Genomic DNA, 27,470 nt, shown 5'->3' on the forward strand with positions numbered 1-27,470 from the left:
AGTCCAAAACTCTAGTTTTTTCCAAGAAAAATAATTGGTATAACTCATTAGTTATGAATAACATTTCTCAAACAGAAAAAAAATGCTTACTGATTATTTTTTCTTATTAAATGACATTGCATCCTGTTAAAACACTGGCAGGTAAAATAAGTAGCATTCAATGGCTAAGGAAACAGTCTTAGGAAAATAGCACCCCTTTCTACGTAAAAAGGCTAAATTGCTACTCATGTTGTGCATGCGTGTGTTTTTTTTTTTTTGTTTTGTTTTGTTTTTTTTGCAGTACACGGGCCTCTCACATTGTGGAGCACAGGCTCCAGACGCGCAGACTCAGCAGCCATGGCTCACGGGCCCAGCCGCTCCGCGGCATGTGGGATCTTCCCATACCGGGGCACGAACTTGTGTCCCCTGCATCGGCAGGCAGACTCTCAACCACTGCACCACCAGGGAAGCCCATGCGTGTGTTTTTTATTTGCTTTTTTCTTGAACAGAATTCCAGATTTCATTCTATGGAGGGTCAAGTCTGAAAAACCTATTTTCACAAGCAGTTGTCGTCACCTGCCTTCAACTGTTTGTTGACTGAAAGTTTTATTTCATGTTCCAGACTCTTTTATCTATGGTTATCCTACAAGCACTTCATCCTCTGAAAGTTCACCAAGCTGACTCTTCTTTTTATTTCTACTACACCCTTTGTATCTGCTAGGTTTATAGATTTCATGGTTATTTGTGCAAGGTTAAGTTGGGTAGCTTCAGATTTTATGCAGACAGCCAAGAGAGGTTCCATGCAGACAACCAGATGGGCTTAACAGAATAAAGTGTGGTGTGACTAATGAATTAAAATGGCCTCTCTGTACCTCAGTCTTTGTCTCACTGCAGCTGAGGCTATATTAAGATACGGAAAATTGGAACACATCTATAATTTCAAGAAAACCAATTTGACCCTTAAATCCCATGATTTAAATCTTAAATAAATAAAATTACACATGGTCCTTTTTCTAATTCATATTTGAAAACCCAGTACTGAAAGTCATATATTATACAAAATAAGTAAATGCCATGACAATGTATAAGGTCATCACCATGTAACTTTTAATTTCAGTTTTAATAAGTTAATACTGACTTTTCACAAAACTAGGCAACTATTTGAGTAAAAAGATCTATGTTCAGACTATTTCCCCCCATACCTTAGATAATGTTGTCACAGATGCATCACACAATTTTTAAACATAGTTTTCGGTATTGCCTAAAAATTTTGGAATAAATGAACCAGAAATAAACCATGAAGCTCTTTTTGCTTAAAAGTTGTGTATATTATAATCTCTGTTGAAAAAAAAGTGCTCGTTGTAAAAGATAATCCAAAAATCAAATTCTGGCCAATGGCTGTTGCAGAAGCAGCCAGCTCTCCACTAAAGACGTGAATGGTACTCTCATAGCATAGAGTTGTTGGGAGGTAGCTCCCTAGCCAGTTACTTGATTTTGCAGTGTTGCCATTCATCTGTTTGGAATCACGAGACTAAGCTCTGTGCAGCAGTGATGTGCACCATTTCCAGACATGTGCCATTTAAACCCTCCTCCACACTATGTGTTTCTTTTCTTCCTTTCTTCTGGCCCAGGGTCAACCTTGGAAGCCCCGTGTTAAAGAAGGGACGCCTCATCAGCCTGTGACCCTCCATAGCTACAACCATTGGACTTCAGGTAGACTTTATTATATTACACTCCAGAAGTTCTGCAAGTGTTGTCTGTTACAGCGGGTAGCAGTCTTAACACTGGAACATCAATAGCTGTTTCCAAATTGAATGCAAAGTTCATTACGTACAGCAACAAAGTTTATTCACAGTGGAATGCTTCTTAATTTTGTTCTGAAATAATTTCTAAGATGTCATCAATATTATCAACATGCAACAGTACTATATACTTATTTGTGATATATAAAGATTCATGTATCTGATTCATCTTCATAATTTAGCAACTGGCATGAAATATTACTAATGCTTAAGTTGTGATGTGAAAGGAACAAAGTTGACTATATACTTCTTAGTATCTTAATTTAAATATCACCTCTTAATATCTGACCCTTTTCTCTCCCCTTTCCATTTATAATTTTGGTGCTGTTTTTTTGTTGTTTGTTTCAGATTTTACTGGTAACCAATAAATTTGAATTTTATGTTCATGCCACATTGTCTATCATGAAGTGTGGTAACTAAGGCTTCTGTCAGGTTTTTGTGTTTCTTTTTTATTCATCTAACCACTTTTGAAGCACACATTGCATTTTTAACTTTCTAAGTAATTAGCATATGTCATATTCCAATGCTCTTTTACATCTCAATTTATCTTTTTTGTTATCAAAAGCAATACAATTTTAAAGACACATAAATGGTGAATATAAATTACATATTGCTGTAAACTTCCAATACCTAGTTTAAGTTGTTTCTTTTTAAACCCAAACCGCTGTAAGTTCCATGCAGGTGCAGACTGCATCTTTCCTGTTCCCTGAGGCATCCTTGTTGCTCAATTAATAGTATTTATTGAAAAGATGAAAAAAATTCAATAGGACAGGATTAGGATGACACAATACTGACAGCCTTTTGCTTAAAATATCATTTAAAAATGTGTGCTTGGATAAGTTTAAATTCAGTTGTGATATTATAGATAGGTAAAATAAGGCTAACACCATCATTTTCATAATTCTATTGCCACATTCCATAGCCTATTCAACTTGCAATGGTTGGCTCCACTATATACCAAAAAGAAAAGCAGGACAGTGGGTACACTGATATGTCTTTCAAACCAGATCTGTACTGGCACTCACCTAACTGGATGAACTGTGGCTCACTCTTCACCCCGGCTCCCGCCCCAGTGCTGGCTGCCACCTCTACGCTATACCGGATCCCAGGAACCAGTGAGGGAATAACCACAGAAAAGGTGGAACCATCTACTGTCTTGTTTATATGGTATCGAGTTTCATTGCCCAGACACCAAACCTATAAGAAGAACACAACAAATTATATAAGTTAATGCAAAGATCAGCACTGTGGTTTTAGACTTAGACAGAGTTCAGACCTATCATGAACCTAATGTAGGAAGTTTCAAAAGTCATTTTTCCCCTGGATCTAGTTCTGAGAAGACTCTTCTAGTCAAACCTAGTAGTACCTTAGTAGTACCTTAACTTTCTTGAACTCCTTGAACTTTCTTATATACTTTTAAAGGATTATACCAGGTGATTCTATAAAAGTTTCTACAAAGGATTATATCAGATGATTCTACAAATGATTCTACCAAGACCCTGGTTCTTAACCTTATCATCAGGACTTTTTTGTTTTTTTAACACCTAGAAATTATATGCCAGGAAAAAATAAAAGGAACTTGCAAAAAGCTGTATACATCTAGATAAAGAACAATAACTTACCTATTATCATTCAGTATTTGCATTCCTACTATGGACTTGCATAATACTAGCTGACCAGATATCACAAAACAAAAATGAGTAGGAAACTCTGTGTCTAATACTTTACTTCAACAGTTCTCTAGACAAAATTCCCTGGTGCTGTCACAGTCCCATCACCTTTCATGTCAAAATCGAGAAACAGTTGATTTAAAAAGAGAGAGCTTCTGAATAATCTAAAGTATCTTGGCATAAACATGGTTTTTAAAAATAAAACTGAACATAAAGAATAAGGATCATTCTAGGATTTATTCCACCTATGGTAGGTTGAAAATGAAAGAAAAATTTGAAAGAAAAATAGCACTGAAAAGAAAAATGAAAGAAACATAGCACTCTGATCTTGTATTTACAGTAATTTTAATTAGCCTTTAATAATATACATAAGATCATAAAGAATAACAATACATATTTGATTTAAAAGAAAAATATTCTCCTAATAAGAAAATTATTGTATGTCTCATTAACTTTGATATTTGTGGTAGGAAATTATTTTCAGGAAATTAAGATTTCTGAACTATGCTATAATTCTTAATTTAAATTTCACGAATGGATTATTTAATTATTAGAGTGATCTTTTGCAATGTTATAGAGCTTGAATATGATGCATGACAGTATTTGGACTCAGGTTCTATAAGAAAATGATCCATGGAGTAGTAAAACATGCTCTATATGCTTTACGATGTCCTTAAGCAAGGTGTAGGATTAGTTTCAAGTAGCCTATTGTCTAAACTGTAACAGGAAATGGGATTTCAAATAAATCTAAGAGTGTCAGTGTCCTCTATCACACGGGCAAGAGCCTTTAATTTTTTTTTTCTTTGAAAGTTAATATTATTTTAATATAATTTCAATGCATAATACCAACAAATGGTCAGACTCTATACCAGGGTCTGACCATTTGGAAATAAAGAGTCCTTTGTGATTTTTTCTCCCTCAATTACATTACACAGCTGAACCAAAGCCACAAACTGATTTTGTACCAGTCAATCAGGTTGTGAAAGGCATTTTATTATTTTAAATTGACCATGAAGTTAAGTGAAATCCACCCTTTCACATTTCTTTAGGAGAGAAATGAGTTTTGACTCTTAGGGGAAAATGCCTACATTACACAATTTCGCTTAAGAGCTGAGACATCGCCGCATTTCATATGCTTGAAAATCTCTATGACGGTTTATTTTTCTGGACTGAACCATAGCACCCCATCACTTCCCAGTCTTGAAATAACCTTGAAACTCATGAGAAGGCACTTGAAAGTGTAGAGACTCTTACCTTTTAATGACTGAAATACCCTAAAATATCCACAGCACATTTATGGCAGTATTTTAAATACTTTAAAAATATGTTGCCCTTTTAAAGTACATGCAACTGTCATACAGAGGTTTTAGTTTGTTTTTAAAAATCATTTTAAAATAAACTGTTATACCTAAAATTGAGCTCAGTATATTTGGTCATTGTACAAATTAATTTGGTACTCAAAAGTACACTTATGATCTTTATTTGGGTTTTATCCAAAAGTGCACAACAGAATCACCTGGAAAGATCTACCAAAGTATATATGCAAGGGCCTTATTAGACTTGCTGAATCAGAATCTCTGAAAATGGTGGCCAGGCACCTATATTTGGAAAATGATTCCATAAGTGATTCTGATGTTAGCATATAACTACCTGTAGAAGGTAAATGTGCTCACCTTCTTAGCATCAGTTTCATATCAATAAACATATATAAATTTTTACATATATGAGATAATTTACAAAGTATCATAATTTAGCTAGTAACTAGAAAAATACTGAGGTATAATGGACATATATACTGAAATATATATACATATATTTCAGTGTCTATAGAAATACATGTTTTACTGTTAAAAGTCTTCTAGTATGTAGTATGTTTACATAAGTGTTGAAAAAATACACACAAAATTTACTCTCTATTGAGATTTCCCTAATTCAATCTATCGTTTATTCATTTATCATAGCTCATTAAAACTGTGCTTTAATGTATATTCATTAACAGGATAAATCTCATGTTCTTAATTTTTATTGTACCTTGGCATGCTTGAAAATATTTGCTGGAGATGAATCTATATAAGCCTCTCTAAATTCAATGATTAGAGCTGATAACTTCACAGGTAAAAATAATTATTCAGAATCACTGGATTACATTACTTGACAATACGTCATATGTTTAAAAAATTCATTTAAATATATACAGAAGTTTATAATTGAATTTCCTCTGAGACATAAAATTTTGTTTAGAGATGAAAACAAGGTTTATAAAAGAATTTTCAGGCACAATAAAATAATTCTTCCAACTTAGCTCCAATGTTACAAAATTCCAAACATGTTAAAAGAAAGAAATCAAACCATATCTGATACAATTCCATGGGGCAAACTAGTTCTGCAAAATGTATTTAAGCTGTTTTTTTAAGGGGAAAAAAAAAGAGATTCTTTTATTAGCCTTTACGTTTGTTGTTTGTGTGAAATTATATGTACCTATATGTACTGTGACCAGGTAAATTCTCTCTTTTAAATTCTTTTTTTCAAATGGCTTAAGAAAAACTTATTCCACAATTATTGAATAAACAGGAAAGTATTTTAAAAATAATTGTACATGCTGCTGTGTGGACCAGCAGATGGCGCCAAATATCCATGAACAATTTAACCAAGGTTGCTTTTTTTTTTTTTCTGCAGGGGAGAGCGGTGTCCATCAGTAAATTGCTATATATGTATTTACCTTATACTCTTGGACCATTCCATTCTGAGTATCTTCAGGAGGTGGCTGCCAACTGACAAGAATTGCAGTTCCATTTCCATCATGCTTTGATACAGTTACACTTTGGGGTGGGGCACTGGGTGCTATGAAATTGTTTTAAAAAGTAGATATATTATGAGCACACTAGAGAACACTGAAATCAGGCATTTAACATTTAAACAAAAACATATAAAATTTATATCCATATATGTATATGTTTTAAAGATGTATCTCATTCAATTTGAATAGTCCCAAGCTATTTGTTTTTCCTCGATATCGCTAACCTATTGTTATTGTGAGTTTTCCATAACCAAAGTTATATAGATTATCTCCACAAAACATCCCAGGAGAATTCCTCTTTCTCCTACCCTGTAACCCTAGTCCCATGTTCTCCCTAAAAATGTTCAAAAGCATAAAGATAAATACTAACCATCCATGTTATTAACTGTATCCTATAATTTATTGTAATCAAAGTAATAAAGACATTTTAGGAAAAATTCTGGTTATTTTTAAAGAGTACACTTGTGACATGTAACCTTTAACCTTTACGTAAATACTAACTTTTAATCTCTAGTTATAGAGTGTCCAAACATACTGGTTTGTCTAGAGCTGAGGGGTTTCCAGGGACATGAGGCATAAAATGCTAAGTCCAGAAGGTCCCGGGCAAACCAAAACATACTCACCTTATTTACGGATCATCACTCAAAATAACATTTGATAAATGAATGAAAAATAATTAATGGAAAGACAAGCAAATTGAGGATAATTCCATCTTTAAATGTGAATCTTAGTTCTGAATAATTAAATATATCCAATACGTCATTAAGTAACACAATGTACACATTCGCACATTTTTAGATAGGCCACTACTAAAGCAAGTCGAGTATAATAGAATTTTGGTTTTTAGTAGTTCTAATTAAATAAATCCTATTAACAAAATACAATGCTCACTATCCAAACAGTTAATAATTAATGTCACTAATATTATGACTTAATGTCATTCATACTTTTCCATTAAGTTAATAAAAGCCTAACAAAAAAGTATTGCAATGCATAGTAACTGCACATTTCGTTATACTTGCCTTCTTCTAGGGTTTTGGCAAATTTAATTTCACTATCTGCTCCTTGAAATTCATTAAAAAAAGGACGAGCCTTAATTTCATAGTTGACTCCTTTTTTGAGATCAGGGATAACCACGCTATTTTTGGTTGGAGTCCTCACTTCAAAAACTAACCACTCCGATTCACCATGGCTGGCTCCAAACGGGCGATAAAGAATTTTGTATCCTTGAATATACTGAGACTGTTGGTCCACCTGTTAAAATGACAAATAAAAATGCAACCATTCATGTCCTTTTATTGACTTTTTAGAAAATTATGAAAATTAAATGTGACACAATGCCAAAAAATTCTATCTGACTTCATTCCACAGTTTTCTAGTTTACATAAAGTAGAATACTAAAAACAAATCACTATCTTTTGTAATACGTCCGCTTTTGCAGCCTTTATGTACAATATTAGATGCTAATTTCTATGCTTCATGCAGAAATGTGAGGCATCATGGCACTTCCACAACAGATATCTAGAGGTAAGTCAGAGTGTCAAGGGGATGAGGAAATAAAATGTATTTTTCCACTTCCTAATTTTAAAAGACTACTTAATATTATTCAGAAATACTTTTCAGTTTAAAAAATTCATATGCTAATGATCCTATCGTTATAGTACTATGAATATATAATTTGTTTCGTCTGAGACTGGTAAAGTTCATTACTGCAGCATAATATAAAATACACACAAGATGAAATTTTTCTCTGTTTAAAGCCGTTTCACAGCTACCATAATAAACAATGCTTACATTATAAAGTTATCATTGGTAGAGAGGTAAGCAACAGATATATATAATTTAACTATCTGTTGCATCTCTCTCTATATACATATATGTTTTCAGGTAATGATCTTCCAAAGTCATCTGCTTATTAAAACTGAGATCAAATATTACGGCAGCAACAACGACTCACTGTCCAGTGCACTTCGACCGAAGAGGAAGAAAGGACGGTGGGGTTGTGGAGATGCAGTACGACATCTCCCAGTTCTCGCTGGACCTGCTTGTGATCCACCCCCTGACTTGTTGGGGGAACATCTGCAACAATCCAAGGAGACTGTGTCAGATCCTAGACAATGCAACTGACTTGAATGAAAGCATGGGGGAAACAATCCTTTCATTCATAGAAAAATCTCAGAAAAGAAGAAGCATTCCAACTGTGAAGGATAATTCCAACCTGTGATACAGAATAAAATAGGAACAACTTAACCTTTTTACTAGAGTCAGGAGGATAGGACATATAGAGAGAGACAACAAGCAGAGGGCATGGAGAAAGCAATAAAGAGCAGGAGGCAAAGATAACAATGGCAAACAGCAGCATCTGAGGGCTCTTCCTATCATGTAATGATCACTTTCTTGCCAAAGATGAGAAGCCTGTGCAATCGCCTCTGAGTTTGTTCCACAACCTTCTGTACTGATCCTAACTATGCCAGAAAGAAAAGAGCCAGGATTTGCAGCACAGCAGATGAGTAATGGAGAGAATGGACACACATAAGTGAAAAGCAAGCACAAAAAGACATCCTCACCGTATAAGATGAACCTGGATAGCTTCCCAAATAAGATATATGATAAGTTAATGGTTATGATGGAGGATACAGGAACCTCCAACACAATAGGATAGCATAGGATAAGATAGAATAAAACAGAATAGAACAGAACAAAACAAATCTGATGAGAAAAGAGTACTTAACATCTATTTAATTGATGGTTTGGTTTAGTTTAGTTATTGTATCACTGTCAGAAAGGTTCAATAAAGAGTTCTAAGTCTCAAGAACACCAACATTTTTGGAAAGGAGACCAAGAACATAGTAAGAATTAAATTGCTACTAGTGTTCATTTATGTTGCGCTTTTTTCCCAACAAGAGAGTGTTTTGTTAAACTTACTAATAAGTCTGTACTTGATAAAAATTGCCTGTTTCTAAAGAGATTTTCTAAGTAGATGCTTTGCTTTGTTTACAGTAGTAAAAGGGAACACAGGATGAACAAGAGAAGAAAATTAAGATTTTTCTAATATCCGTAATTCTCCTTCTCAAAGTACTGTATCTTGGCACATATATTCTGGATTACTTTCCATCGCACAAGCAACAGAAACAAGAATTTTAGTTTTATGAATAATTAAATACTTTTAAAGAACTGAGGTCGGATAGAAAACAAAAACATGAATATGAAAAATGTGGTTGGGGACTTCCCTGGTGGTCCAATGGTTAAGACTCCGCGCTGCCAGTGTTCAAGGAAGGGAACTTGGCTACAGAAAGACTGAACACCTGCTCCAAGGCCACAGCATCCATGAGCAGGCAGTAAAAGCCAGGCCTTTGGACACAAATCATGCATGCTCTTTTCACTACCCCAGACTACCTTATTCATGGGATCTAAGTTTCTTGGTTAAGAATGCAAGTCAACTGGAAGTTCATACCTCTTTGCAAACTTCCAGTTGCAAAATAAATGACTCACAGGTACGAAATGCACAGGGTGGGATATGTAGTCAATAACTATGTAATGTCTTTGTATGTTGACATATGGTAACTAGACATGCTGGTGATCACTTTGAAATGTATAGAAATATCGAATGACTATGTTACGTAACAGGAACTAACACAGTGTTGTAGGTCAATTATACTTCAAAAACAAACAAGCAAACAAACAAACTCATAGAAAGAGAGAACAGATCTGGAAAAAAAAAAAAAAAAAAAAAAAGACTCTGAGCTTCCACTGCAGGGGGTAAGGGTTTGATCCCTGGCTGGGAACTAAGATTCCCACATGCCTCATGGCGTGGCCAAACAACAAAAATAATGAGGTCAGCTATATGGGAAAAGAATCTAAAAGAGAGTGGACATATGCATATGTGCATATAATATTCACTTTGCTGTACAACTGAAACTAACACAACAGTGTAAGTCAGCTATACTCCAATAAAAATTTAAAAAAATGAGGTTGGTAAGTATGTTTGATGAAGTCCATGGAAGGCAAGCAAATGAAAGACAAGACAGAACAAGAGTGCTATTCAGGGGCTTCCCTGGTGGTGCAGTGGTTGAAAGTCCCCCTGCTGATGTAGAGGACGTGGGTTCGTGCCCCGGTCCGGGAAGATCCCGCATGCGGCAGAGCAGCTGGGCCCGTGAGCCATGGTCGCTGAGCCTGCGCGTCCGGAGCCTGTGCTCCGCAACGGGAGAGGCCACGACAGTGAGAGGCCCGCGTACCACAAAAAAAAAAAAAAAAAAAAGAGTGCTATTCAAAACCCTTAGACGTAATAACCCTGATTTATAAACTTATAAATAAGCAAAATGAGAAAACCTGAGATAGTTTTGGCTTCTCATAGTTTATCAGACCTTTGGAATAGCTTTGGCTCATATCGGTCTTCAGGCTACCTATTTTCACAGACTAGAGCCAGAAAGCACTTGATTGTAACTTTTCCATCTCAGGCAGATTTACTTCTCTACTGGTCTCCATTGCTCCTACAACTTTAGCTACCATCTATCTCTAGGGTAAGAGTCGAGTTCTTGGAATAAGACAGATTGGGCAACTCCCCAACTTAGCAACTTGACAGCCATGTAATATTGGGAAGATTTCTTAACCTCACTATTTTTCAGTTACCTCATCTGTCAAATGGCAATATCAATGGAAGCTACTTCTGAGGAGCGAATTTCTGCGAGAACTGCATTTTTTAAGGCATATAAAGTCCTCTTCTTGAAGGTAGGGATTGGGTTAATTTTTATGAACCCAGAATACCTAGCACAGTTCCATACATATAGAATGTGTTAATAAACACTAGTTGAGTTAAAGTGAATTACTGTATGGAAAACACACACATATCAAACATATTATATTAGCTTCTAAACATGTTCTCTCACATGTAAACTTCCATCCTCAGGGAATCGTCTACCTTTTAGGAAGTGTCTTAGTAATCATTTTAAAAGGTAACTACTATAATTTGCATGGCAATCTCTAATTTCTCTGGTTGAGGTAACATGCCAGCTAATCCCTTCATGAAATCTAGGAAAAATCCCTAGTGTAACCATTTTGGCAATAGAATATTATTTTAGAAAATTCCTCATCGGAAAAAAAATGGAAAGTAATGTCTAATAATGTAATATTGAGACATGTATTAATTGGTCCCTTTATTGTTCTTGCTTTCCTTCTCCTCCTGAAAGAAATGTATTATAATGTGAAAGGTCTTCCCAACATTCAGAATTAAACTTGGAGGAAATCTCAGAGATGATTCTACTCCCATTATTTCCCCAGTATTGGAGCTCCCTATACATAATCTCTGAGGGGGGGGGCATTATCCAGGCCCCCCTTCATTATTTACAATAACTGGTCTCTTATTATCTGTAGTATACACATATTCTGTACATTCTATGTCTGTGTGCATATTCTTTAAAAGATAGGGCTCAAGAATGCTGTGTGGACAGAACATGGATAAAGAATAGTACTAACAGTGGCAACAACTACCCTCATCTCAGCAATGTCTACCCCCCAGCCCACTCCCACTTGCTAGGTGCTCATGTCATCTTCCTTGCATTATCAAATCTTGTATTTGGGAAAGCACATTTTGATTACACTGGGACAGGGCTCCAACTCCAACTGCGACCTAGGTCTACCTGACTCCTGAACAGGAAACCATGCCCTGGATCTGTGCAACTTAAAGACCCAGCTCATTCATAGAAATGCCCACTTGGGGAAGACTATTTTTGCAGCCATGCTGCAGGAGTAATTAAAGAAATTATGCCTGCTCCCTTGTGAATCAACTTCCAACAAGTCTTTCCTGAATTCCCTCTACCCCTGGCTCTTCTCCTAACTGCTTACACGTTCTGTACCCTTCAACTGGATTTTCCCAGGTTCTTCCCCAGGCTCCTGCTCTGGCCTGACTCAGCTCGGCTTCGGTGTGTCTCAAAAGCAGTCTAAGTACTAGACGATGAAATCTGCCTCAATGTTAACTTCCACTCATTGGCTTGTTTTGGTGCCTGGAGTTAGAATAAGCATATCTTACTCTTAAAATATTAAGGAAGAAAAAGTCAAGCCCAGTCTAACGTTGTTATTTTGGGGGTTAAATGTGTCAAGTCTTTGGATTTCTTTTCCAATGATGTGGTTTTCAGCCTTTAGTGCAGCCTCACCAACCATCCTCACTGTCTTCCTCTTAAAAGTCTACCTGAAAATGCAGTGCTCAAAATAGGACACATTACTCCCTTCGTGATCTGACCAGTTCAGATTTTGATCTGCGTATAATTCTGCTAAGACTAGATTTGTTTCTTCGACAACTACTCACTCTGTTGGCTCAGACAGGTGTGCTAATTGACTTCCAACACTGAAGTCATCCTGACGCACCTGACACACACTCACATGTACTCTCTTTTTAAGCCGAGTATCCTCAGCCTATTCTTCTACAGCTAATTTTTTAAACCTAAGTTCAAGTACCAGACTTATACATTTGCTCCATTAATTTTAATCTTGTTAGTGCTGGCCCATCACTCCAGACTGTCGAGATACATTTAATTCTGGTTTTCTCATTCAGCACACTAGCTGTGTTTCTCAAATTTTATGAACTTCCTCTGTTTTTATTCCAGACAGTGAAAGAAATACAAGTCCAATGACAGTCTTATGGCATATAATATAAAAGAAATATGAGCCCTGTATATTCATAAATTGGCTAATTTAGTTCTTGTCCAATCTTGTGGAGTAGGGATTTTTTAGCCCCATTATATAGATGAGGGAACTGATGCTCAGGGAACATACTAACTTGCTAGTAGGTTGAAGAGCTGAGATGAAAAATTCTTTGATTTCACAATTGTATGACTGTTTCACTATGTTTCCAGTTTTCCAGTTGACATGGGTTTGTTTCCTTTAAGTTGTTCTACTAGCTATCATGTATAAAGGTAAGTTGATTAAATTTTTTAAAAAACTTAAATTAACTCACTGATAAGATGCTGACTACCTCCTCACTTAAGAGTTGAGGATATATTTTACAAAATCATTTATATGAGTATATGACAGAACTGCAGTTAATGAAAAACTTTTCCTAAGGTCTACTGGGTAGAGGCCACTGGGGGACAAAAGTTTAAGTTCACTTTACAGCTGTCATAGTTTCTGCATTCTTTACAAATGCGTATCTAATATTGAAAACCTCAAACTGCCTTAAGGCAGGCTCCAAGAATATTAAAGCTACTGGTGAAGTGACTCATAATAGCAAATATATGCATTTGGGTGTGTTGATTTCACACAGCAAGAAACAGACATGGGCATGTTCTACAACTCAGTTTGCTCTCAGTGAATTCTGGAACAAAAAGTCCTTCCCAAAAGATTGCTTATATACTCACTGGAGAAGACAAAACATGCAACATGGCTGGCAGACCCTCTCCCAAACCAGGAAAAAGTAATTTAAATCTTTCAGTACTTTTGTGTGCAATTTGTTTCTGTCACTGTAACTAAGTTTCCATTTTTCCTTTGGAAATATATGAATTAAGATAGAGACATTATGATTCCTCTGTATGTTGAGAAAAGAATTTTATATTTCTAATTCCTACCATCTAGAATTACCTTTCTTTATTAATCTTATATTAATAAAGTATATTTTAATTGTGATGACAATACGTTTAAAAAAAAGGTAAAGGTTGATTCAAATTCATCTTTTTTTAATATATAAATTTTACTACTATTAAAACATTAAAATAACAGGAGGAGCAAGAGGGTGGGTAGAAGATAATAATCTGTTGAAAGCTAAAAGTAATTCCTGGGCTTCCCTGGTGGCGCAGTGGTTGAGAGTCCACCTGCCGATGCAGGGGACACAGGTTCGTGCCCCAGTCCGGGAAGATCCCACATGCCGTGGAGCGGCTGGGCCCGTGAGCCATGGCCGCTGAGCCTGCGCGTCCGGAGCCTGTGCTCCGCAGCGGGAGAGGCCACAACGGTGAGAGGCCCGCGTACCACACACACACACACTCACACACACACACACACACACACACACACAAATAATAATAATAATAATAATTCCTATTCATGAAAGACAATAAAAAGCAGTGTATCCAGAATGTGGTCCAAGTGAAAAAATTTCCAATTTCAAATGTTTTTAGAAGCAGCTTCAACATGTTCATTTTTCCTTTTATCTGTTTCTTTAACCCAGCTTTGACGAAAATATACATTATTTCCATTTAAAAGTTTAATATATCATGGTTCACATAATTGGCAATGAAAGATAGGCGAAACAACATACAGACCTAAATTATTTTTGCAATGGTTGCAATGTTCAAAACTCATCCAGGAGGTCATGAGTATTAATCTCAACATACATAAAATTTACTCAATTTTAAAAACAATTATGTGATTAAAATTTTACACCCACATATAGTCATATTTAAAAATCAAAAAACTGAAAATAATACAAAAATATTCACATAATATTTTTGCTCATTGGATTTGTGATTTATAAAATGAGAAACATTTCTCTGTTATTCATCTTGTCTTGGAGTGCTTAGTCCAGAAAATAAGAAAGTATGCAGACACTGTGTATTAAAAATTAATTGAGCAACTTGGATAATAGATCTATGTTAAATATACAATCCTAGCATGTAGTACAAATGAGTTACTTGTAAAATTATAACATCTAAAGATAAGTAGATGTCTCAAGGCTGAGTAAATCAATATTTACCTTGTGTTTTCACTGGGTCTGATATCTGGCTTGGATCACTAATTCCATATGCATTTGCTGCCCTCACAAGGAAAAGGTAAATTGCATTAGGTTTGAGTCCTTTAATGGCAAATGTTTCTGTTTTCACATTCTCTGCTACGGTCTGCCAGCTGCTGCCAGATGCATGGCTAAGGATAGATACACAAGTTAGAACATGCATATTTAATGGTAAATCAAAAGAGAGAACAACTAGGAAACATCGTCTTCACTCTACCTGAAGGCTTCTATAATATAAGATGTTGGAGTAGCACCTGAATTCAAATTTGGTTGCCATGACAACGTTACTGTATTTCGGCTGACATCTGTAACTTCAGGTTTTGAGGGGGCACTAGGGATTAAATTTGGGTCGGTGGGTCTTGGAGGCTGAACTGGAACTCCAAATTCTAACAAAGAAGAAAAAGATGTTTACGCAGATAAGCACATAAATGTAGATATCATACCCATCCACCTACTCAAACATCAAGACATGCTCTTCATCTTTTTACCAGTGAGTAAACAAAAGCTTTATTTTAAGGTAAAATACTATTGAATTTACCTTGGACTTCAATGTAAGCACTCCATGTTGCTTCACCGCTGGGGGTTGATGCAATGCAGGTGTACCGACCAGTGTCACCCAGCTGAGAAGACAGATGCAAAATAAATATTTGGAACAATCAAGAGCTCACTGGGCTGAAAAAGCAATTATAGTTTTGTATATGGTCCATGAATATGGATAACTTGCATTAAAAAGCACTAACCAGAAACTGCCTCTTAATTTGTTTTTATTGAATGTGAAGTAAAATATTGCATGAAGACAGAAGACAAAAATGTTATTCTAACTGTATAATAAAAATATAATATTTAAGTGCATTAACATCACCATTTTCTGTGTCGCGCAGTAAACAATGAGCTATATAACTTTAATTTCAAAGGGTTAATCTTTATTACTAATTAATAGCTTTACATTTAATAAGTCACGTAATAGGGCTAATAAAATTTAGCCAGTGACTATTCTTGCTATTTCATATATTATGTGAGTTACACCCATATGGATATCAGAGATAAACAAATATTTATAGAAAATGGATAGACACAAAATGATTTCTTCTTAAAGGATTCACTCTTTTTTCTCATTTTATTTTTTTAACCTGTAACTTAAGGCAGTTTCGTAAGTATAAAGTCAAACTCCAGCTGGAATGATGCTCTCTCTTCCTTTGAAAGACTGACTGCCAGAAAACAAACACAGGTCACATGTTCAATGTTAAAATCATCAGTACCATAATGAACCCATATACCTCTGCCTAAGGTAATAATTCTATCATCAAATAATGTTAGGTAAAACAAAAATGCTGTCATCTTGCTCTGGCAATTGTAATAACAAAGTCACAACCATTGTCACATAAAAGTACAACATATTAACTTTCGTGGCACATAAAATGAACTGCTATGTTGATCCAAAACTCCAAAGAAGCCGCCCACAATAGGCAATAAAGCAATCGAAATTTATGTTTATTGCTGTCAAGGCTATTCTTTCATATGCCTCATGAGCTTGTCTGATCTTGATCTAAAATGAAAACAAAAATCAAAGCAAAAGAACACAGTCCTGAAAGAACAGGTATGGGATGTGATGCCCTGGGAAGGTAAATCCCTAAATTGTTCCCACAAACCTGTGGGCTTTCATCATTTAATATTCTGATTTGAAATGTACATTCAATGTGTACATTGCTTTATTGTTTGCATGCAGAGTATTCTGTAATTGCAAAATTCTGAACCAAATATTCACAATAAAAGAACTCTTCAAGTACACGGCACATAATACGATACTGGAAGATATCTTTGAAAAATGCTATATGGAATGAATGCATCACATCACCATTTGGAAGGTATTTTTATCTCCCATAAATCCTCATCCTTTTCTCCTCCATATAAAACCTTAAACTACTTGCCATGGGCTAAATTATGAGTGAAATCATCTTTAATATACACAGTGAAATGTCTGAAAGAATAACGCATCAAATTAAAAATATATTAATACTGTTATTAACATTTCATTGATTCTAAAATTTGAGACTTCAACACTAGTTGCTGGAGGCAAAACCAAAGTGGAACAAAATGGGAAACCCAGGGTGTCATTTCAAGTTACCTTAGCATATCGGATCTGTAGTACTCCGGTCTCCAGCTGTTTGATTCGAGAATCTTGGGTTGAAACAAGGACTCCATCCTTTCTCCACAGAATTGTGGGCACTGGACTGCCTGTGGCCACACAGCTGAGCACTAAAGTACCATCCACTGCTACAGTCTGATTCACAGGACCCTGTCGAATGACTGGGGGAGGTCGGTCTGCGATCACTGCCAGAACAAACAACAGGAAATAGATTTCTGCAACTGGAAGCAATTTTCTAATCATCCGAACAACAGCAGTTGCTCTAGGCTTTGAAACAAACTAATTAAACAAGTAATTAAAGTAGGAGACATGCATTATTCAGAATGCATTTCTATGATGCACTGATTCAGAATATTAAAATGTACTCCTTTCAAATGACCAACCACTGACTAGGCTTGCTGCATTGTCAAGGGACCTACTTAACTTAAGAGTTCAGAGACTAAATAAGGATTGTGGATGGTGAAGGAAATGTATAGTGGAGAGAAATGGAATACTGTGCTTTTTAAACTTTAAAATACGTAAAACACAAAACAACAAAAAACCCATCTACCCCAAGGAAACGTATAAGACAGATTTTCATAAATGACCCCAAACCAACTTGATAATCTTTCTGAGTCCAACAGAAAGAATGATGGTATCATACCAGCATGCTTGACAATTTTAGATTCAAAAATGTGCTTTGGACTTTGATAACTGATCAATCAATATGACTGAGCTCTTTTTATCTTGGAATTTTTTCTATTAAAAGAGTACATAGTGAATTCAGAGAAACTGGAAAACTGCCTAAAAATATTCTTGGTAAGCTAATCCAAAAATATAATTGAAGTGGATATCCTAACCCAGGATATAACACACTTCCATATCAGAATTATAGGAATGGGAAGGCACTTTCACTACATTTATCACCTTAACAGTTTTAACGTCCCATGGAAGGAAACAATGGAAGGCATTTTTATAACATATAAATAAAATTACTCTTATTATATGAAAAAATCTAAAACCTAAAAACTCTATCTGAGATAATAAAGTCATAATTTTAGGAAAAACTCCAAAACAACTGTAGTGGAACTAGTATAAATCCTGCATTAGAGAGATGTTCTGATCTCCTGACATAGGCAATTTAGGTGAAATTCCATAGATAGTTTTTTAAATGAATAAACATTAAAAATAAAGTTCATTTTTCATTATTAAACTTTAAAATTCTGAATATTAGTTTGAAATATTTTAAGTCACAAATATTCAAAAGACAACTCTAAGAAATTGCCTGATTAAACAAAACTGGTTGCCAGAGTGACTAAATTTTGGATGCAACCATTTGCAAAGCTGGATGTGTCATGTTCAAAGTTTTATGCGCCAAAGATTTCTCACAAGCTGGAGTCACACTTCAATTTGTTCCTCATTTATCATGCAATAATTATTAGTTTTGGGCATTCAATCTAAGAAAAACAAGAAAGCAAGAAAGTGAAATCAGCAACTGTGCAGTTTCACTCCACCCTTCCAATTCTCTTCCATCTTTGGTCGCTGGTGTGAAATCTGTTAATACCGTGGAGGTATATTAGAAGGCTGGAGTTTGAAACTTGGCAGGAGTGTTTCAGATACTCCATGGATGAAACATGTAAGCCAATAATTCCTTTGCTTAGAATCGTTTAATCTTTTCTACATTATCTGTTGATTTTGGCTCAAATCAAATTAGAGGCCCCTCCTGGTAAGTATGAAAAAATAATGATAAATGTTTTGGTACACTGGGGTTTTTATAAGACTCTACCACCTGTGTTCCCTTGATTATAAGAATGAACGAATATTTATTTCCAGATATTAATTGAATTAGTAACAGTTTCTTTATAACTGATTATAATAAAGTCCAGTAACAGAGTGGTTTACATTTCGTAGTCTTGTTATATTTAGAAACAATCCAATATCCGGGGATTTATTCAACTTCCTATATCTTTACAGTTCTTTGATATTTGCATCATATTTAGCGTCATCCTCACTTCCTTATCCTATCCTAACCCAGTTTAATGATGTTGTTTCTCTGTTATTGATTTCTTCCTGGTTTACACTGGGTACTTTACAAAAATAAAGCAAGAAAAGAGAAGCAGGGTTGATTATCAGGCTACACCATCTGCCATGTGTCTTTAGGCAAGATCCTTAAATTATCTAAGTCTCGGTTTTTTACCTGTAACATGAGGATAATAATACTTGCTCTAACCAGCTCAGGGGATTGCTATGAAGATAAATGGAATAACAAATACTCCATGTACTTTGCTAATTGCAAAAAGCTAGACGATTATATGAATTGTGATATCACGATCCTTTTCTATAAAATAGTAATATGTAAATCAGAGGTAAAAAAGTTCATTAAAGCAATTTTATGTTTTTCGGTAAAGACAATGAAACACTTTGGTGTTGTCACAGATTAGAATAAAATACTGATGAAATGTTCAAAGTTACACAAATTAAGATGTGTAGTACATTCAGCAGTCAACACTAAGTTTAGGATTTATGAGAAAAACTTCAAATAGAGTCTCATATCTCACATTTGGATTATTAAAATGAATTATCAGGTAATAAAATAGGATGTGTAAGACACAGAAATATGATTTAAAGAAAGTAAGTGCATGGACTTTGTAATCAGAAGGACATAGCACTGTAAAAAGAAAATGTTCCATATTTGTGCTCTCCAGTACAGAAGCCAAGAGCTTCAAATGCTACTGAGCACCTGAGTGTGGCTGGTGTGATTGAGGAACTGGATGTGTAGCTTTACTTAATTTTAGGTAATTTTGATTCAAATTTAAATAGCCTCATGTGGCAAGTGCCTACCATACTGGACAGTGCAAACTTTTGTTTTTGTTTTTCTGTTTTATTTTTAACATCTTTCTTGGAGTATAATTGCTTCACAATGGTGTTAGTTTCTGCTGAATAACAAAGTGAATCAGCTATATGTACACATATATCCCTATATCTCCTCCCTCCTGCGTCTCCCTCCCACCCTCCCTATCCCACCCCTCTAGGTGGACACAAAGCACCGAGCTGACGTCCCTGTGCCATGCGGCTGCTTCCCACCAGCTATCCATTTTACATTTGGTAGTGTCAAACTTTTGTTTAAAATCTCAGTTCTGCTAGTTAGTATCTGAAGGATCTGGGTATATCTTTTCACCATTCTCTGCCTCAGTTTCCTCATCTGTAAAATAAGAAGTCAGATTTGAAATTATTGAACTGTTTAAAGTTCTTAGCATAATGCCTGGCACAAAGGAGGCATTGAATAACTTTACAAAAGCCAGGACATGGAAACAACCTAGGTGTCCAACGACAGATGAATGGATAAAGAAGATGTGGTACATATATACAATAGAATATTACTCAGCCATAAAAAGGAACAAAATTGGGTCATTTGTAGATATGTGGATGGACCTACAGTCTGTCATACAGAGTGAAGTAAGCTAGAAAGAGAAAAACAGATATCATATATCAACGCATATATGTGGGATCTAGAAGAATGGTACAGACGAACCTATTTGCAGGGCAGGAATAGAGACGTAGATGTAGAGAACGGACATGTGGACACAGCGGAGGAAGGGGAGGGTGGGACAAATTGGGAGGTTAGGATTGACATGTATACACTACCATGCTTAAAACAGATAGCTAGTGGGAACATGCTGTAAAGCACAGGACGCTCAGCTTGGTGCTCTGTGACAACCTAGATGGGAGGGATGGGAGGGGTGGGAGGGAGGTCCAAGAGGGAGCGGGTATAGGTATACATATAGCTGATTCACTGCATTGTACAGCAGAAACTAACACAACATTGTAAAGCAATTATACTCCAATAAAAAAATTTCTTATTATAAATATCAGTATAGTGGTGATGGTGGTGGTAGTGGTACAGATATGAGGAGTGTAACAGATGATGTAACCCTATTAGAGCAGAGTTTATAAAAGTTTACCTAGTTTTCCACATGTTCAATGAAAGATTTAAAGACCCTAAGAAATGAGGGTATTTCATCAGAAGTCATATTTTTTGTCACCTCAAGAATAATAATCATAAAATCTATGTTAATACATATAAAAATATTCATAAAATAATTTTAGGTGAAAAAGAATACAGAATAACACACACACTGACTGGTTTAAATATGTAAAATTCACATCTAAACACCAGCAAACATCAGAGTCATATATCACAATTGCCATCCGTTTGTAAACATATCTCAACACCCATGAGTTAGGCTGTAAACTGTTACCTCATTTCAGCAATTAGGGAGCTGAAACATTGAAAGTTCACGTGACTGGTCCAAATCAAAGAGTTAGTCATTGGCAAATAGCTAGTAATTAGAAAGTTAATGCTCTTTCCACTGTATATCAATCACTTTTGAGAGATTAATGCAAGTGATTTTAGATTTTATACGTCATTTAATCATCACTAACTACTTCTTACGTTCTAGTAATTAAGAGAAGAAACATTTTCAATTAAATAGGTTATATGAATTTCTATGTTCCTGTGTCAAACAGGATTTGGGGTAGGCCTCAGCTACAGAAAAACAACATTTCAAAGACAGCTGCTACTCTACCATATTCTGTGTCTCATGTTTTATTCTGCCTTTGCCTTTGTTCTGTTTGCAAATAGTAAAGAAAGAAAGTCAAGAAACTAAAGTCAAATAGTTTCCAGAAAATACTCTGCCTATTACCTCTCTTCGACTTGATTTGGTAATATGTAAATACTGATATTATCAGCACTCACAGTAAGTACAGTTTACCTATGAAGAATGAGTCCATAGTTGTAAGTTGTTTGTACAATATTGATGGACTCCAAAATAAAGAAAACAAAACTAAAAATACAGTACCAAACACAAAATCACCTTAAATCTCCCCAGAGACTGTAAGATGAAACTTTTAGAAGTGAATTGGCTATCAGGGATGAACCCCAAATCCACAAATTTAGGAGTTTTGTTTTCATTTTAGTTTAGCAAAAGTTGACATGCTTGATCTATGCTCACAAATATAACCATTCACCATAAGGCCATGTCAAAAGGCACCTAGAAAGTTTTGCTTTCAATTATGAGAATAATAAGAGATATTTGAAAATATTTTATTATAGTTTTCTTTGGCCTTTTTTAATGTATATCCTTACATACAAGTTGCTTTATAAAGTTGCAATCATAAACATATGTGCAAATCTATGTTCTACTTTTCCTATATATTGATTATATTAATCATTATATTCATTACATGGTCTTCACAATCATCACTTAATAGCTCTAATGTATGTAAGAAACTGTAAAAACATTTTAGGTCATTCTAACGTATTAGGGCAGTAGATATATAATATATATCATAGATAGTGTTAAGAGTGTAGACTTTTGAGTGAGACAATCTTAATTTTTAATTCTGACTTAACCAACAGCTAGCTCTTCATTCCTTCCTTCTTTGTTTCATTCACTTATTCAAAAAATATCCATTGAGAGTCTACCATGTGTCAGACCTTGGTGGATACTGGGTATATATTTAACTTGATTGGACAGATAAATTCCCTAAATTGGAAGACTCAGATTGTTAAGATGTTAATTCTCCTTAAATTGTTCAATAATTTAAGTGGAATCAAAATTAAAATTCTGATTTTTTTGTTTGTTTAGGATGTTAAAATGTGTGTGTGTGTGTGTGTGTGTGTGTGTGTGTGTGTGTGTATGGAAATTGAAAAGTTGATTTTAAAATTTATAAAAAAAATGTAGAGGACCTCTAACAGCCAACCCAAAACAAGAAAAACAAAGTTGGAGACTTACACTAACAGTGTGTAAGACTTACTACAAAGCTATAATAATTAAGACCATACATACTTGCATAAATAGATGAATGGAATATAACAGAGAGAACAGAAGTAGGCCACTACATGTATGCTCATTTGAATTATGATTAAGATGCCACTGCAATTCAGTGGGGAAAGGGCTGTCTTTTCAATAAGTGATGCTGAAACAATTAGTATCCATATAAGGGAAGAAAAGGAATTTTGACCCTTATTTGACACTATACACAAAAATTAGTTCAAGACAGATTAAAAACTTAAATCTCAAAAGTACAGACAATAAAGATTCCAGAAAAAACACAGGAGAATATCCTCACAGTCTCAAGGTAGATTAGGGAACTAAAAGCACCACGTATAAAAAAAAAAATAATACATTGGTCCTCATTAAAATTAGTTACTTAAGCCTTAAAATCATCATTAAGAGGGCTTCCCTGGTGGTGCAGTGGTTGAGAGTCCGCCTGCTGATGCAGGGGACACGGGTTCATGCCCCGGTCCAGGAAGATCCCACATGCCGCGGAGCGGCTAGGCCCGTGAGCCGTGGCTGCTGAGCCTGCGCGTCCGGAGCCTGTGCTCCGCAACGGGAGAGGCCACAACAGTGAGAGGCCCACGTACCGCAAACAAACAAACAAACAAAAAAAATCATTAATAGAATGACTGGGAAGAAATATTTATAATACATATATCGGACAAAGATTTGTATCTGGAATACATGGGAAAATGAAAAAAAAAAACGAGAGAGAAAAATGAGTATATGCATCCACCAAAAGGCAAACAGGATAACTGAGTGCACACGCCCACCCATAGACTTATACAGAAATATTTAGCTTTATTAATAAAAGCCCTAAACTGAAAACAACCCATCAATAAAGGGTCCAAAAATAAATTGTGAGCTATTTATACAATGGAATACTATACAGCAACAAAAAGAATGTATATATGTTTATTTTATGTATATATACATATGTGTATACAGGTACTGTGCATTTTTTGAAAGTTCATTTTAAGCCACTTTGCTTTTATGAAAGACCTACATTAGTACATGTGCCCACTAATCAAAATAAATCTGAACTGGATTTTCATTTTTATGAAAAGAGGAAATTGCTTCTTCACTTGATGCCATTTCTTTGGCTTACAAAAGGTTTCATAGGAATCCTCTACTTTCGGAGAGCAGGGAAACCCGTTATATACACATATGTATATATATTTAATATATTTACATGCTTACTTATAGTTTCTTTTCTTCTTACTACTCTCCATCTTATGGTTTGGAGATTTTCTCCATTACTGCATTTTTATAATATATTTGGTATTAATTAATCATGCTTAGAAGAGTTGATAAATAGAACAAAACCACATTACTAAGGAAAACTTATCATGAATTGTGAGTTGGATTTGTCAACAATTCATCTTATCTCCTTAGTATGGAGGAAAGAAAAAGGATGATATTTTACACTAAGAGATTTTAAAATAACTTCACATTTTCCAAAACATGGACACAGTCCTACGTACAACTACTCAGTGTAAACTTTCCTTGTATAATTGCTAGGCTTTTATGAATGTAATTTGATGCTAGAAGTTTATAGTATAGCCAAGTTAAAATAAGAATGATTTTACATTTAATCACTGTATCTTCAGCCTTTTCACATTACACCAAAATTGCTGTAAGAAAGGATACAAAGTTGAAAATAAATGCATTTACTGGCACTCTCTTTAGACCCTAAGCCAAACTTGGACGTTTTGAAATAAAATGCTCTACTTTACCATCGGTAACTTCCAAATATGCTTTTGTGATGATACTTCCGGCAACATTTAAAGTCTGGCAGATATAATAACCAACATCAGATCGCTGGACATTAGTAATAGTGAGGTCACCAGTCTGGGAGACTGAAAAACGGCTGGATGACTGTGGTGGCTGATACGAGAAAAGCAGATTCTAGAACCCAGAATTTGGGAGGAAAGAATAACAATAGGTTAGTTGCTAGTTTCCAACATGTTGGCATACATACATACATATATTTACAAATAGATATATAAACATTTACACACACACAAACACACATACTTGTATATGCAAATAAGCTAAATATCCTCTAACATACCCAGATATAGATGTGCACACACATAAACATATAAATGCACAAGGTTTAATGATCTAGCCTTAAATAGGGTTATTTGAAAATTTAAATGAATTCTTAATATGGATATATGCCTTTATAATTTCAGTTTCAAACAATACTAGATATAAAAGGATGTTAGATACCATTAGAATTAAAAGTTTTACATATTTAACCAAAACAAAGTCAAAGGCTTTGTTTCACGTAGATGTGCCTATTAGGATTCTAAACTCTAAATCTTTTCATGTATAAAAACAACATTAAAATTTAAACACATTCTGACAAATTAAGTTTAAGAATATCATTTAGGCACCATTATAACTATGCCTGTTACCTGTCCATTATAAAAGTTCACTAATCTATCAAATTGTTAACAGTTTCTTGTTTTTCTGGTTAAATGGTGGGCACATCTATTATAAATTTTTAATCAAATACTGAATTTAAGAATTCATAATGGAGTTTTATTTTTGCAGAAAGTTATCTTAAAAACAAACTCAAGACAAAATGTGATGTTATTCTGTGGTACAAATTTCTCTCTATGAATCAAAATATCATGCTCATTGGAGAGAGTGTATATTTCATGTAAAAAACATATCATGTCATTGTTTTTCATGAAATAAAGAATATCAACATTTCTTCTAATCAAATAAATTTGCTACTTTTTAAAAGTTTAGGTGCCTTTTAATATTTGTCATTTACAAAGGCTTAACTACTATTGCATGGAAATGTGTCCAATGACAAAATTTTAGGTAACAGTGAGTTATATCATTAAATCAAACCAAACCAAATCAAAATTATTTCAAAGTTTGATACAGATTTTAGGTGACAATGAATAATTTATTTAAATAACTAAATGAATCATTTAAATGTTACTCTACTAAGAAGAACTGCTAGTGGATTTACTATTATCGCTACTTGATATTCTTATATAATACACTTTCAATTTTTCCTGTTCTACTAAAATATTTTGTTTTTTTCTTGTCTTTAATTTGCTGTCAGCAAATTTAGTCCTTTGAGGCCAAATGAAACATATTAGAACCAACTGAGGTATTAGAACTTAAATGACAGCCTCTGTACAATAGTCAAGTTGATATTTGCCTACCAAAGTGAAAATTATAGTGAACTTGATGGCATTGCATACAAATGATTAGTGAGTGCAGTCAGTACACTATCTGTGTGTTATTTGTATGAACATAGTAGAAGCAAGATCATAAAGCAACACACCCAAGGTTGATTTAAGCAAAAACTAAAAGAGGTTAGGAATAACTGTATCAAAAATGAATGAGAATAATTTTTTACAAGTATCAGAAAACAAGTAAAGGGAAATGTGTCCATTTACTGAAGAACTGAAGTCACTAAGAGATAAGAAAAAATTTGTGTTTTGGCCATCATCAAAAAATCTACAAACAATAAATGCTGGAGAGGGTGTGGAGAAAAGGGAACCCTCTTGCACTGCTGGTGAGAATGTAAATTGATACAGCCACTATGGAGAACAGTATGGAGGTTCCTTAAAAAACTAAAAATAGAACTACCATATGACCCAGCAATCCCACTACTGGGCATATAACCTGAGAAAACCATAATTCAAAAAGAGTCATGTACCACAATGTTCACTGCAGCTCTATTAACAATAGTCAGGACATGGTAGCAACCTAAGTGTCCATCAACAGATGAATGGATAAAGATGTGGCACGTATATACAATGGAATATTACTCAGCCATAAAAAGAAAAGAAATTGAGTTATTTGTAGTGAGGTGGATGGACCTAGAGACTGTCATACAGAGTGAAGTAAGTCAAAAAGAGAAAAATAAATATCGTATGCTAACACATATATATGGAATCTAAAAAAGAAAAAAATGGTTCTGAAGAACCTAGGGGCAGGACAGGAATAAGGATGCAGACATGGAGAATGGACTTGAGGACACAGGGAGGGGGAAGCATAAGCTGGGATGAAGTGAGAGAGTGGCATGGACATATATATACTACCAAATGCAAAATAGATAGCTAGTGGGAAGCAGCTGCATAGCACAGGGAGATCAGCTCGGTGCTTTGTGTCCACCTTAGAGGGGTGGGATAGGGAGGGTGGGAGGGAGACGCAAGAGGGAGGAGATATGGGGATATATGTATACATATAGCTGATTCACTTTGTCATACAGTAGAAACTAACACATCATTGTAAAGCAATTATACTCCAATAAAGACGTTTTAAAAAAATCTAAAAAAAAAAAACTATTTTAAAGTTTCCTATTATTTTTAAAGTGAAAGTGTTTCAAAATTCCCTTTTTAATAAGCTGAAGCCTAAGAGTGAACTTAATTTTTAAGACCACAGATCTCTATATTCTAGCTTCAATATATATAGAAAATTCTGGTTTATAAAAATATATAGAGAGTAGGACTTGATAGCAAATGGTGACCACATATTACAGTTTTCAAAGAATTAGAATATACTGAACT

The 27,470-nt window shown here is 34.8% G+C and overlaps 1 protein-coding gene across 8 annotated transcripts in view; it reads right to left on the reverse strand.

Moving 5' to 3' along the window:
• ROBO1 (roundabout guidance receptor 1) overlaps positions 1–27,470 on the reverse strand; it is a 396,160-nt gene that overhangs the window by 57,011 nt on the left and 311,679 nt on the right. For all 8 annotated transcript variants that reach the window (XM_027102621.1, XM_027102591.1, XM_027102582.1 and 5 more), the window contains 9 exons: positions 24,663–24,834; positions 17,087–17,292; positions 15,500–15,581; positions 15,179–15,347; positions 14,926–15,092; positions 8,206–8,327; positions 7,271–7,502; positions 6,171–6,292; positions 2,807–2,978 (listed from right to left, as the gene is read on the reverse strand). In XM_027102621.1, coding sequence (XP_026958422.1) covers positions 2,807–2,978; positions 6,171–6,292; positions 7,271–7,502; positions 8,206–8,327; positions 14,926–15,092; positions 15,179–15,347; positions 15,500–15,581; positions 17,087–17,292; positions 24,663–24,834 — 1,444 coding nt within the window. The remainder of the gene's footprint in view (positions 1–2,806; positions 2,979–6,170; positions 6,293–7,270; positions 7,503–8,205; positions 8,328–14,925; positions 15,093–15,178; positions 15,348–15,499; positions 15,582–17,086; positions 17,293–24,662; positions 24,835–27,470) is intronic.

Source organism: Aethalodelphis obliquidens, unplaced genomic scaffold (genome assembly GCF_003676395.1).
Source record: "Aethalodelphis obliquidens isolate GAN/ISIS:26980383/991018 unplaced genomic scaffold, ASM367639v1 scaffold1, whole genome shotgun sequence".
NCBI classification, from domain to species: Eukaryota; Metazoa; Chordata; class Mammalia; order Artiodactyla; family Delphinidae; genus Aethalodelphis; species Aethalodelphis obliquidens.